This window comes from Taudactylus pleione, unplaced genomic scaffold (genome assembly GCF_031769625.1).
Source record: "Taudactylus pleione unplaced genomic scaffold, aTauple2 ptg000198l, whole genome shotgun sequence".
Taxonomy (NCBI): domain Eukaryota; kingdom Metazoa; phylum Chordata; class Amphibia; order Anura; family Myobatrachidae; genus Taudactylus; species Taudactylus pleione.
This window is the reverse complement of record NW_028284600.1, coordinates 19,583,103-19,597,968: the sequence shown is the minus strand read 5'-3', so window position 1 is coordinate 19,597,968 and position 14,866 is coordinate 19,583,103. Positions and strand designations below refer to the sequence as shown.

The following is a 14,866-nucleotide window of genomic DNA, read 5'->3' as shown; positions in this document are numbered from 1 at the left end:
TAGTCCCTCCTCTGCAGTGCTGCCAGTAGAAGTCCCCCCTCTGCAGTGCCCCCAGTAGCAGTCCCCCTATGCAGTGCCCCCAGTAGTAGTCCCCACTATGCATTGTCCTTAGTAGCACCCCCCTATACAGTGCCCTAGTAACATCCCCCCCTATACAGTGCCCAAGTAGCGGCCACCCCCCCTATGCAGTGCCCCCAGTAGTGGTCCCCATATATAGTGCCCCCCGTAGTGGTCCCCTTATGTAGTGCCCCTTTAATCAGTGCCCCCAGAAGTGGTCCCCCATATGCTTTTCCCCCAGTAGTAGTCCCCCCCTTGTAGTGCCCCCCTTATAGTGCCTCCAGTAGTTGTCCCACCTTGTAGTGCCCCAGTAGTAATCCCCCCCTTGTAGTGCCCCCAGTAGTAATCCCCCTTGTAGTGCCCCCAGTAGTAGTCCCCCCATTTTTGTGCCCGCAGTAGTAGTCCCCCCCTTGTTGTGCCCCCAGTAGTAATCCCCCCCTTGTAGTGCCCAGTAGTGCTCTCCCCATTTTAGTACTCCCAGTAGTTCTCTCCCCCTTTTAGTGCCCCCAGAAGTGCTCTCCCCCTTTTAGTGCCCCCAGTAGTGCTCGCCCCCTTGTAGTGCCCCCAGTAGTGCTCTCCCCCTTGTAGTGCCCCCATTAGTGCTCTCCCCCTTGTAGTGCCCCCAGTAGTGCTCTCCCCCTTGTAGTGCCCCCAATAGTGCTCCCCTTTTTTAGTGCCCCCAGTAGTGCTCGCCCCCTTGTAGTGCCCCCAGTAGTGCTCTCCCCCTTGTAGTGCCCCCAATAGTGCTCTCCCCTTTTTAGTGCCCCCAGTAGTGCTCTCCCCCTTGTAGTGCCCCCAGTAGTGCTCTCCCCCTTGTAGTGCCCCCAGTAGTGCTTTCCCCCTTATAGTGCCCCCAGTAGTGCTCTCCCCCTTGTAGTGCCCCCAGTAGTGCTCTCCCCTTTTTAGTGCCCCCAGTAGTGCTCTCCCCCTTGTAGTGCCCCCAGTAGTGCTCTCCCCCTTGTAGTGCCCCCAGTAGTGCCCTTCACCTTGTAGTGCCCCCAGTAGTGCTCTTCACCTTGTAGTGCCACACGTAATAATAAAAACCAAACACTTACCTGAATCGCCACTCCCGCCGCCGCCATCCGCTCCTCCATTCGTCCTCCCGGGCCGGGTCACTCTGCAGGAGCCGGAAGATGGAGCGGCTCCTGCAGTGGGCGCTGCGGCAGTAAGTGAGAGGCTAATAGACTCTCATTGGATGCCACTCTAAACAAAAACACAGCTGCCGGGGGCGGCGGCTGTGTGTTTGTCAGTCACTGTGTAGCGCTGACCGAACTCCGTCTGGTCAGCGATACACGCGTGGTGCAGCTGGGTGACAGAGACACAGACTGCCCGCGGCCAGCGGCCCGCATGACACTGCAGCCTGGGGGGGCACATGGCACCCTGCCCCCCTGGCCCAGCCCGACACTGACTACAGGGCCCGGGGGTTGCTGAAAATCTGGTTGCCAGGCAACCAAACCTGGTCACCATGGCGACTTGGCCCCCGGGTTTTGTCTAGCCCTGTCCTAGTGCCTAACCCTAACGACCCCTTCTGCAGCCTTACCCTAACCCTCTGCCAAGTGCCTAACCCTCATCCTAACCCTAAAAAACATGAAAAACCATGTTTCAACCTTTAGTGTGTCGACCTTTTGACATGGTCGACATTTGACCATGTCGACCATTTGACCCTGCCGACCTAGGTCCATGTCAACCTTTTAATTGTCAACCAGTTGACCATCTGGTGTCGACCTACTGTCTATCTAGACATTTTAGATCTTGCATCCGGATACCGCTGCCACTATTGATCCAATGCTTTTTGTGCTATATGGTGCAAGACACAGGGCGCGAGTTATACACTCCACGACGGGTAGTGATTTACCAGACTTTCATACTTTATTGTGAATTTAGGCCCTCATTCAGAGCCGTATGCTCTGAGCAGAGCGCACGCTCTGAATGAGGGCCGCCCTCCATGAAAATGGAGCGTCCTCCTGGACGCTCGTATAGCTGTGGGTGACCACCCACAGGCTATACGAACGTGCAGTTTGATGGCCGCGATGGTCGTGACCATCGAAACTGTGAGCCGGAGCCTGCGGTTGAGGTTTTCAACCGCAAGCTCCGGAGTGATTTTGGCTCTATCAGAGCCAAAATCACTCCCACTGACATCACTAGTGATGTCAGTGGGCCGGCTTCTGACGGGAGGCACGCCCTCGGCACGCCTACCAAAGGGGGCGTGCTGTCAATCAACATCGACAGCACGCCCCCTTTGATCAGACACAACGAGCGAAGGACTTTCCTTCGCTCGTCGCGTCTGGCGCATGCGCACGACGGAGCTCCCTCCGTCGTGCGCATGCTCAGTGCACACCATCGACCCACTTGCGAGCGGACAGCCGCTTGCGAGTGGGTCTGAATCAGGCCCTTAGTGTCTTAGTCGCATCATGGCTGCATCCGAAGTTGCTTTGCACTTTGGATTAGTATTTCTTAGATGTTGTTGCTGCAAAGGAATTAGTATATAGTGTCAGATTAGGCACAACCACCAGTGGCGCAATGCATGGTGTGGCCACTTGTATGGGTCCTCAGTCTTTTGCTTTTTTTAATGTTAGCGTTTGAGTTGCACACAGCAACTGCATGGAATGCCGGTACCAGGGTCCTGGGTGCAGGTGCATAGTAATTCTGTCGCATTAGTGATGCAAATACAATGTATATTTGTACAAAAGTGTGCGATGGGACACATGGCGCGTCTTAGCTGCAAACTCTGGCGCACAGAACGGGGCTATTTGGCGCAATTTTAGATGTATGTGGACACATCTTTGTGGACAAGAACAATGGAAAGTAAAATCCAGGAACTGGCTAAGGTCCCTTATTCTCCTATCACTTGGCACTTAGATCCCCCACTCTGACACTACTTCTCAGACTAACTTTTCTTCAGTGGACTCTCCTTTTCCCATATCTCCTGCCCCGGTGATGCAGACAGTGGTGACGTGCGTATTCTCCTCTCTACTCCCCACCCCAGTGCATCAATCAAGTCATTCCCCTGAGCCCTCTCCGTCCAAGTCCTCTCTATAGCCCTCTTTCCCCTTTCCATCATCCTGCTGATGTTATCTGCCATCGCCCTTGTTCCCCATGGAAGGAACAGGGAAATGTCTCCTCCCCCGGGGGCGGAGCGCAGATGTCGGGCTGATTCTCTCACAGTGTATGCCGCGGACATCTGCGGCTGGCAGGCTGCCAGATAAAATGTCTGTCGGTCTGTCAGGCATTTTATCTGCACGTGTATGCCCAGCTTTAGTGTAGTGAGCAGTGTCCATGCACATATACTGGTCTATCATGCAGCTGTTAGCCAGCGACTAGGAGGACCTTGTGGGACTATAGCTTCATACACACATAAAGATTTTCTGTCCAACCATCCAACTAGTTGATTAGTTGGAATGAAAATCTGGTAAGGTATGAAAGCAAATGACAATCAGCAATTTGCTCCCAAATGCTGGAGAATGGACAAATACTGTTGTTTGAACAAATTGTTTAGATCAAACATTTAACAAATTTGTCTGACGACCATTTTCATCTGTTTTCTGGCATTTAGGGGAAAATTGCTGATCATCAGTTATCCCCATACGTTACCAGATCAGGGTTGCCTACCTTTAACATTCTCTTCCCGGGGGAAGCCCGGGTAAGAGATGCAGCAGGGGGCTGATGGGGGCGTGGCTTGACAAATCGCGTCATCAAGCCCCGCCCCCTCGCGGTAAAATTGCCGCGATTGGGCACAATTTACATAGGGGGCGGGGCCAAATGCTGTGATTCATGCAGAATCACAGCTTAAGCCCCGCCCCCTTCACGGAGACCCGCGATTGCCGCGGGTATTCTCCTAATTCTGCCCACTTCACTAGGAAGTGGGCAGAATGCGGGAGAAATGCCTACCCTTCCGGGGGTGCGGGGGGTAACCCGAAAAATCGGGAGCCTCCCGCGAAAACCGGGAGGGTAGGCATGTATGTACCAGATTTTCATTCCAACCAATCAACTAGTTGGATGGTTGGACAGAAAATCTTTACGTGTGTATGCAGCTTTACAGTTTGGCAACAGCTGGAAAGCACATTACCAAGCCTTGGATGGAGATAAAGTGAACAGAGATAAAGTACCAGCCAATCAGCACCTACCTGCCATCTCACAGGCTATGTTTGAAAAATGACAGTTAGGAGCTGCTTGGTTGGTACGTTATCTCCGTTCACTTTATCTCTATTCAAGGCTTAGCAAATAGACCCCCTATTCTGAAATGGGAGAAACATTTCTTAAAACTATAAATATAAAAAAGCAATGTCCCAGCAAAGCTCTGATTGCAAAATAACCTCTTTACCTTCTTGCTTTCCGCACTCACTGCTTTCTTCTCAGAGGCCAGCTCTTGGCAGCAGGCTTTTTGTTGCTCTTCTTTGGTTTTTACTTTTTGAGTTTGGGTTTGGATTAGGACCTGATTCAGAGGCGCTCGCAAAAAGCGAGCGTTCCTCAGAATCAGGGCGGCCGCTTTTTTTTTTTAGCCGGCCTCCTGGCCGCTCGCTAAGCTGTGGGTAACCACCCACAGCTTTAGCGAGCGGCCAGGTGATGGTTGAGATGGTCTTGACCATCGCGACCATCAGGCTTGCGACGAGACCCTTGTGGTAGGGTCTCGTCTGCCGCAAGCCCCAGTGAGCTTCCTGCTATAATAGAGCAGGAAGCTCACTACTGACATCACTCATGATGTCAGTAGGGCCACCCCCAAACGGCAGGCGTTCGTTCGGGAACGCCTCCGTTTGGCCAGCCACTCCCCCCTCCCCGCCTACAAAACGGGGCGAGCTGTCGATCAACATCGACAGCCGCCCCGTCTTGTAGTGAGTCCCACAGCGAGTGATTTCTTGCTCGCCGCGGAACTAGTGCACGCGTGGTGCGCACGCAGTGTGAGCGCACTGCCCTGCCATCGACCTGCTTACGAGCGCATAGTGCTTACGAGTGTGTCTGAATCAGGCCCTTAATTTCTTGTATGCTGCTAGATCTTGCTGTCCTCTTGGCTGTGGGCCTGGGGCAGGGGATGCAGTCATTTCCTCTCAAGGGGCACCCCCCTCCAGCTATTTGTTCAGCCCTGCACCTATTGTTAATGCACCACAGTCTCTCTCCCATGTACCACCAACTTCGATAGATGTCCTTATTTACTCATCTCCACCCTTTTCACCAGTACCTCCCACTTCCTCTGCTCCTTCTCTCTCTGAGGGCCTGATTCAGAGCCGGACGCTATTTGCGGTCGTTCGTTCAGAAAAAAGGGGTGGCTATTCAAATGAACCGTTCGCTCTTTGCGGTCTGTTCACGCCTCTATGTCTGAACGAGCGAACAAAACTTGCGGTCGTTTTTTGGATAACTACGCCCCCTGGCCGCTCGCATCCTACGTCATGTCCGCTATTTATTAGATTAATCGAGTACATCGACTAGCGTATGAACTGCTCGCTATTCTTGTGGTTGCTTTTTCCTACCGCAATCTTGCGAGCAGTTCTGACTATAAAATAACCCAGTGACGTGGTCAATGACGCTGCTGTATTAATTATGCACACCCATAAAACGCCCGTTTTGACCTTTAAGCACGCCTGCGTTCGGATCTCCACTCCCCGTTTTCAAGCACCTTCCCCTGTTACCACCCACATACGCCTCCTCCTGTCACTCAAAATAGCAGGCATTCGCTATTTAGCGAACAAACGATTTTCGGCTGCACTGACTGGTTCGCGCATGCGTATTACGATCCGTACGCATGCGCAGTTGGGCAAACATTGCTCGGAACGAACGAGCGGCCGCTTACGAGCGGCTCTGAATCAGGCCCTGAGTCCACTCCTAACTTTGTCAGCTTTTAACCTCTCTCACTATCCCCTTTAAACACGCCATACAGATTCAGACTGTCACACGCAGATATGCAATTGTTTGATTTCAAATCAATCAGTGCAGTCTCATGTTGCATCTGATTGCCATTTGCCACTAAGGCACATTTTCAGACTAAAAAGATGCAAAAAAAATACTTGGAGCAAACCTAGTCGCTTGAGACCTGGAGCACCAAGTAGGGTTGTTTGGCGTGACTGCGGCAATAGTGTATGAGGATACATTTGTATCTTCTAAATGCTTCACAGGTGAATATAGGCTTTCACAGGCAGGACCCTCCACCATATTGATTCTCGCCTTGTACTGCCTATGGTGCAGTCCCACTCACATTCAGCTACACTGATCGATTCTGTCTGCCCTTCCCAGTGCTGGCTCATTCAGTGGCACTGTCTATAAATGTAACTCACGGACCGTCCGCTGCGAGTATATGCTAATCAATGCGTACGCACAGCATCCGCAGCACAAGGATGCAGACGACCAGCAATATATAGCGCCGCCCATCTCCCTATACTCAATGCTCAATCAGTACGCACGATAGTGCAAACATCGGTAACATCGACAACCATCGGACCCAGATGCACAATAGAGGATGACCTGACCTGGCGTAGGAATTTGGCCACTTCCTGCGTGCATCGAGTCGTCTGGCTGCGTATGCTGCCGCACTGCTTTAATTGTGCAAAACCTATAACGGCGTTCAGACGCACAGACACGATTGTGTTCACCCAACCAACCCCCGTCACCACCCACAAACGGCACTTCCTGTCAATCAAAATTGGAAGGGTCTGCATACACACTGCATGTAGTCTGCGTCATACATGCCTACCCTCCCGGTTTTCGCGGGAGGCTCCCGATTTTTTGGGTAACCCCCCGCACCCCCGGAAGGGTAGGCATTTCTCCCGCATTCTGCCCACTTCCTAGTGAAGTGGGCAGAATTAGGAGAATACCCGCGGCAATCGCGGGTCTCCGTGAAGGGGGCGGGGCTTAAGCTGTGATTCTGCATGAATCACAGCATTTGGCCCCGCCCCCTATGTAAATTGTGCCCAACCGCGGCAATTTTACCGCGAGGGGGCGGGGCTTAATGACGCGAATCGTCAAGCCCCGCCCCCGTCGGCCCCCTGCTGCTTCTCTTACCCGGGCTTCTCCCGGGAAGAGAATATTAAAGGTAGGCAACCCTGGTCTGCATACCCTTACCCGATCGCACTGGCTAGTTAGAGCACGTGCAGTGCGATGCATACGCATGCGCAGTGCGAAAAATATCGGGCAAGTGCGTGCGTTCTCTCCCTTGCGTTCCTTGCTGAATCAGGCCCTCAGTTAGTTGCATAATTATCTCAGGAGGCTTAACAAGGAACCTTTTATTAGACAAAGATGGTAGAAAGGGCTGATTATACATACATAGGCAATATCACTGGCCGCTGGAGTGGTCAGTTATTGCAAAAATCTGAGTAATTACATAATCTGGATACGGGCTTTCAGTAGTTGATTGGGAAGGCCCCTGCCATTGAATTGTAAGACTATGTTTAATTCCCTGAATACATTATGGTTTCCATTCTCCTAGCAGTAACCCCAGGGCACTTGAGACCAAACTTGCTAGGAAACCATTTACGAAAGTTTTTCTCTAGCGTCCAGGATGTCGGCCATCCAAGTTGCAGGCAGCCATTTTGTCTTATATTTTGCACCAGTAATATTATATACAGTAGGTTGATTCTGTACATAGTTTCATTTCTTATGCAGTTGGGAAGCCAGTGGACCTAATCCCGACAGCCGGCTTCCCGACTGCTTTATCCCGGCTTGGGTTAAATGACAGGCATCTAAATCTAGACAACTGTCATTTTACCGACGCCAGGAGACCGGCGCCTGACATCCCGATCGAAGTGATGCCGGGCGCCGCTGCGGACAGCCGCAAGGGGGGAGGGTTAGGTTTAGGGCTCCCGGGGAGGACTTAGGGTTAGGCACCCCCCCGGGAGGGAAGGGGTTAGGCTAGGGGGAGGAAGGGTTAGGGTTTGGCACCCCCCAGGGGGACAGGTTTAGGCAGCGGGGAAGGGGGTTTAGGTTTAGGCACTTAGAGGGGGGATTAGGGTTAGGCACTGGGGGGGGAAGGTTAGGGTTAGGCACCCTAAAGGAGGATTAAGGGTTAGAAATAGGTTACCTAATACTTACCTTCGACGATCAGGATTTCCTCCTCTGCCGGCCTCCTGGTGTCGGGATTCCAACCGCCGGGCAGGGGTCCGGCAGTAAATCATTCCGCTTCCTTGCATTTAAGTCCTCACACTTGTGGCACATCCACGTTAAATGCACCCAGTTATATTTAGAAGTGCATTGCTCATCAGCGCATCTCAACTATAAATATTGGTGCAATTTACATACAAGCTAGTACTTGCATGGCAAGTGTATAACTCCACTGTACTTTGTGTAGGCAGGTAATGGTCCAGATTTTGTACTGAAATGTTGCGCTTGAAGGACCTTGTGTTAACATAAATATGTTTTGAATTAAGTAATTGATGTGTTCAAAAAAGCATTTGAGCGGGAAACAAGCCAATAACATTGTAAATAATCTTAATGGTGCATATGTGCTGTAGCGCATAGCAGCCAGTCAGGTATCATTTATATTGTCTAGATTGACCTAGACCTTTCAGGGCTGATATCTGATTGGTTGTTATGGGTTGCAGTATAGTACACAATATACTGTACATCAGTTAAAAACAGGGTTCTTTTAGGGTTTCACTCAGCAGATTCTGTGTTTTCTAGGATTACACAGCGACCATATTCCTGAGACAGCGCTGGACCGATGAAAGACTCTGCTTTGAAGGCAACAAGAGTTTAAGTTTAGACGGTCGCCTGGTGGAGTTGCTGTGGGTGCCCGACACCTTTATAGTGGATTCAAAAAAGTCATTTCTTCATGACATCACTGTAGAAAACCGTCTCATACGGATTTACCCAAATGGAACAGTACTTTATGCTTTAAGGTATGTGTGTGTGGCTTCATAACTTGTATTTGTCGACACGTGCCCTCACTTATCGTATGTCCGTACACCATATTGTGAGTGATGCCTGGTGTCTTATTCGCAAGAAGCAGCAAAAAGCTGCACACAGTGTACCAGAGACGCTGGGCTGCGACTTTAATGACACAAGGAATTATGAGTCTGTTTACTAAGCAGTGTTAGGAGACAGGGTGAAAAGTGATAAGGAAGTGATAAGGTGCCAGCCAATCAGCTCCCAACTGTCATTTTTCAAACACAGCCTGTGAGATGGCAGTTGGGTGCTGATTGGCTGGCACCTTATCACTTTTTTATCACTTTTCACTCTGTTTCCTAACACTGCTTAGTAAATAGACCCCTGAGTCTTACATACATACAAAGTAAGTGGTAGATGAAGCACAATGGAATGTGCAGCAGCCGCTCACATCAGAGCCCTTTTTACACAGATGCAGACTCAGTCGCACACAGATGTAAAACTGTTGCACATCACATTGATCACAGTAAGCCAGCTATGCTATATAGTTTTGTCGCTACCAGGTGTTTTATTTATGCAAATAAGATGCACATTTTGAGCAAGAAAGATACTTGGCTGTGGCTGAGCCGTCCGGGTCCTCGGCGACGAGAGGGGCTATTTGGGGCGACTGGAGCAAAAGTAAGAAAGGACATATCTGTACATTGTAGTATAGAGGACATGACGTGCAGGGGCATTTTAAGAGTTGGGGAAGCCCATGCGCAGGAGGTATCCCCACCACCACAGTGCAATGGACCCCTATACACACACCTTATCCTAGCAGTGTTCATTTTTCCAATGATATATTTGGCAAGATGGTGCTTGTTCCTGTGTGGAGCATTCTCTCTGAATATATCACCAAAATGAAGGCCCTGCTGACGAGTATGGGGAGCGGTGGTGCCGCATGGACAGCCACAGTAGTCGATGTTGGATGCCTGGTGTGCAGCACGGGGACCCCTGGAGTCATAGGCAGAGGACGTGCACCACACATCATGCTCACATGATAGAAAAGCCTCTGATGATGTGATCGATGGCCGTGTAGTGATAACATAAAAACACACACCTAAGGTATTCAAACATTCTAGAGAATCTCTAACACCTGCAATAATATATAGATACTTTACGGACTCAGGGCCTGATTCAGAGCCGGACGCTCTGACCAGAGCGCTCGCTCTGAATCAGTGCCCTCCTACCTGAAAATGGAGCGGCCTCCTGGCCGCTCGCATAGCTGTGGGTGACCACCCACAGCATATGCGAGCGGCCAAAAAGATGGTCGCGATGGTCAAGACCATCATGACCATCGGGCTTGCGACGAGACCCTGCGGTAGGGACTTGCTGCCGCAAGCCCAGGAGTGATTTTGGCTCTATCAGAGCCAAAATCACTCCCACTGACATCATTACTGATGTCAGTGGGGCTGGCTTCAAACGGTAGGCGTTCCCATGGGAACGCCTCCGTCTGGCAGCCACACCCCCGGCACACCCACCAAAGGGGGCGTGCTGTCAGTCACCATCGACAGCACGCCCCCTTTGGTGCGAGACCCCGAGCAACGTATTCCTCGTCGCTCGCCGGGTCTCGCGCATGCGCACGACGGAGCTCCCTCCGTCGTGCGCATGCGCATTCGCCCAACATCGACCCGCTTGCGAGCGTCCTTTGCTCGCGAGCGGGTCTGAATGACCCCCTCATTGCAGAGAGAACCCAATGAATGGTTTAAATGGTACTTGTGTACTTTACGTACACAAGTACGGAAAGTTGTCCCCACCTAAAGAAGGAAGTTGTCCCCTCGCGGGCTCGCTGCACTCGCCACGCTTCGGGCTCGCCACAAGGTTATATTCCCCCTCTATGCCCACTTGGATGGTAGGGAATGACGCTGGACACTGGGAATGACACTGGACACTGGCTGATGGCATCAGGGTCCTCTCTGTGAAGGGGATTTAGACATTACCATGATTGATAATAATAATGAGTGTAGGACACTTGGGTTCTCTCTGCAATTATTCTGTAAAGTACACAAGTACCAATATATACATACATAGGTAAATATACGTAAAATATGTTCTGCATTGCTAGTATGTATATTTATCTATCTACATATAAAGTATGTATACCACCCCATGTGTACACTGTTTCTGCTGGTATCTCTCTACTGTGTCATATATCTCTTCTTTCTACTTCAGGGTCCATAGGGTATCCACAGGATACCTTGGGGTATAGGTGTGACGTCAGTCGCAGGGCACCAAAGAGTTAAGCTTTCAGCCTCCCAGGATGCACTAGGTCCCCCTCCTATACCCCGCCCCCAGGCCAAGGCACCTCAGTTTAGTTTGGTGCCCGGCCGGAGTCGGGTGCACCTGTTGGAGTGGGGGCTAGAAGAGCCCCTGAAGCTTATTCTTCATGCAGCTGTGGCTGCACAACTGGATGAACAGCATGGACAGTCAGTCCTGACGTCCATGCTGTCTTCCCTACACCCCGCCGGTACCAGAACGCCGGTACTGATCCGGGGATGCTGGTGGGCGTCTGGGGTCACAGCTAGCGGTGACCCCAGATGCTCCGGACCATGGCCGGATTCAAGGGGGACAGAGGTAAGCAGCGGGGTCCCGCGGTGGGTCCCCGCTGATCACATGGTCCTAAGTCCCCAGGCAGGGGGCTCCCTGGGGACTGGCTGCAGCGTGGAGCCAGGCGACCAACCTGCGCTTCCACTACCCCCTGGGACAGCGGACCGCAGCAGAGCGGTAGCGCTGCGGCGTCCCAGGGGTTAAATGCATGCCAGGGGAGCGCGCCTTCCCTGTCTCACAGCCGGCGCCTCCCCCGCTGCACACAGCCCTCTCTGCACTGTGCTGACTGGTCCTGTGTCAGCGCTCCTCCCCCAGGCCAGCTTCTCTCTGCTCCTCGGCGGCCATCTTCTCTGCAACGCATGGTGAACGCTGCTGGAAGTCTGGAAGGAAGCATCGTGGTCTGGGTCCCCCCGCATACCTCTCCTCCGCTGTGGCTCAGGTCTGTGTATGCAGCGCTGTGTCCTACCAGGCCCTGTGTCTGTGTAGTTGAGTGATCAGCGCTGTTAGTGCAGGAATTGTTATTTCTCTGCATTGTATGTGACTGTGCTAGCGCTGCCTGTAACTATTCTTCACTAAACTGTCAGCTTTATTACTGTCCCTGTTCTTTCTGCTAAAGCCCTTGCGGTGCGGTGCTGCAGGGTGGTCTCTCGCCTATTTAATACTTAATTGGTGAGAGAGGTCACATACGTGGTGCCATCATGTCTGAAAGTGATTTTCCCCTCCGGCTACAGTGTACCACGTGCAAAGTACCGTTAGCGGAGGGGGAGGGTAGCGCGGAGGGCCTTTGCCGGCAGTGTTGTCCATGGCGCGGCCTATTACGGTTACAGCACCGGTACAGGAGCCGCCCTGGGCTTGTTTCGCTCAGGCGTTAACAGCTTTAGTGGGCCAGTTAGCTCCGCAGCCCGCGTTTACTCCGATGGGTTTGTCCCAGCAGTCTGTGGTGTCGTCACCCATGCAGAGACAATTGGTGGTACCCCACAGTCTCCCTATTTCCCCGCACCCGGGTTCTCAGGAGCCAGCGTGGGTTAACTCCCTGACGAGTTCTTTACAGCACTTGTCGGATGTATTGCAAGGGGAGTCTGTGATGCGGCCTCATAAAAGGCCGGTGGCGTCTCTGTCCGCTCCTTATGAGGATGACGAAGGGACGTCTGATGATGGGGAGATTCTGGATCCTTACGATCAGGAACCTTTCCATACTAAGGACGCTGATGCTAAGTCCAAAGTATATATTCCTGGACTTATTCGGGCGGTCCGCACAGCCTTGGTGATTGAGGACGAAGTTCCCCCAGCGGCTAAATCTAAGTATGCCTTTTTCAAAGATGTGAAGGGCGATGCCACAGTCTTTCCTCTTTCGGGTCAGTTGGTGGACCATTTAGAGGAGGCGTGGAAACAACCTGGCAAAAGATACCAGCCGCAGAGACGCCTGGCGGTGGCTTATCCGTTCGCGGATAATTATTTTGCTAAGTGTGAATCCCCTCCACAGGTGGATTCTCACGTGACCCGTCTTGTCCGTAGTGCCACATTGCCGATGCCATCCATGTCCTCCCTTAAGGATGCTACGGACTGCAAGGTAGAAATCTGCCTGAAGTCCACTTATTCCCTTGCAGGGGGGGCAGCACGGCCGGCTATGGCCATTTGCTGGGTTGCCAGAGCGATGGAGCGCTGGGCGGATTCATTAGAGGCTTCTTTTGAATCCGACTGTCCGGCCGAACAAGCGGAGTTGATTGGCAATCTCCGTGATTCGGCCACCTACATCAACGAGGCGGCTCTAGACATTAGTACTCTGGTGTCTAGAATTTCTTCAGCAGCGGTAGCTGCTCGTCGCACCTTGTGGCTGCGATCCTGGAAGGCGGACGCAGATCCAAGAAAGGTCTGGAAGCGTTGCCGTTTACCGGAGAAGTTCTCTTCGGTCCGGATCTGGATAAGATTGTGGCCACGCTGGCGGCAGCCAAATCTGCTTGTCTCCCGTCGGCCGCTGCTCCTTCTGGTTCTGGACCATCGTCCTTTCGGTCATCTAGGGCCCAGGGCAGGCCCAAACCACAGTCGTTTCCTCGACAGGCTGGCCCTAAGAAATCGGGCAAGTCCCGGAAACAGGCATGGAGTACCAGACGTCCGGCCCCCAAGCCAGATGACAAGCCTGCGGCCTGACGGTCCGGGTCTCCCCTTGGGGGATCCCAGGGTGGGAGGCCGCCTGCTGCAGTTCTCCCGGTGTTGGTCGTTCACTACGACAGACACTTGGGTTCTGGAGGTGGTCTCTCACGGGTACGCCCTCTCCTTCCGGCACAGACCCCCGGCTCGATTCTTCACCACGGGTCTACCATCAGACCGGAACAAGGCTACGGAGCTGCGGAAGGTATTGCACACTATGCTCCAGGCTGGAGTTATAGTGCCTGTTCCATTCTCCCAGAGGGGCCAGGGTTTCTATTCAAATCTATTTTTGGTACAGAAACCCAATGGGTCATATCGTCCGATTCTCAACCTCAAAGCACTCAACAAGTCTTTGCGGGTCCCGAAGTTTCGGATGGAGACCCTACGGTCCATCATTCTGGCGCTGGAACCTGGGGACTACATGGTGTCATTGGACATACAGGACGCTTACCTGCATGTCCCTATTCTTTTGCGCCATCAAGAGTTCTTTCGGTTTGCAACCGCAGCGACCATTTCCAGTTTCGGGCGTTACCTTTTGGCCTGGCGACAGCACCACGTGTTTCACCAAGGTGATGACGGTCATGGCGGCTTCTCTGCGGCTGCAAGGAGTCCGCATGTTGCCGTACTTGGACGACCTGTTATTGGTGACAGGATCTCCAGAGCTCCTGTTACACCACTTGGACCTGACCATTGCACTGCTGCAACGGCACGGCTGGCTAATCAACTGGCAGAAGTCCACTCTAATCCCGTCTCGGAGGATTCTGCATCTTGGAGCCTTATTGAACTCGGGACAGCAAAGGATCTTCGTGACGGAGGACAAGATCTCTGCTTTACAGTCAAGGGTGCGCAGTTGTCTGCACAGCCGCCGGGTGTCCTTACACTCGGCGATGAGGTTACTGGGCTCCATGGTGTCGGTGTTCGACATGGTGGAATACGCCCTGTTTCACTCCAGACCTCTGCAGCACCTGATCCTGTCCAAGTGGAACGGGCTGCCTCAGTCTCTGAAGTTCCAGACGATTGTGCTCACCCCGGAGGTTCGCCTGTCCCTTGCGTGGTGGTTAAAGACGACCCACCTCAACAAGGGACGTCCGTTCTGGGTTCCAAATTGGGTCCTGTTGACAACGGACGCCAGTCTTCGGGGCTGGGGAGCAGTTTCGGGTCCACACTTGTTCCAGGGCAGGTGGACGCCGACAGAAGCGGAGCTTCCAATAAATATCTTGGAACTCCGTGCGGTCTTCAATGCTCTCCTGCAGGCACAGCGGTTTCTCCA

The 14,866-nt window shown here is 52.5% G+C and overlaps 1 protein-coding gene across 1 annotated transcript in view; it reads left to right on the top strand.

Moving 5' to 3' along the window:
- Positions 1-14,866, top strand: part of LOC148518906 (gamma-aminobutyric acid receptor subunit pi-like) — a 107,293-nt gene that overhangs the window by 75,855 nt on the left and 16,572 nt on the right. Inside the window, exon 3 of the mRNA XM_088477008.1 lies at positions 8,659-8,876. Coding sequence (XP_088333134.1) covers positions 8,659-8,876 — 218 coding nt within the window. The remainder of the gene's footprint in view (positions 1-8,658; positions 8,877-14,866) is intronic.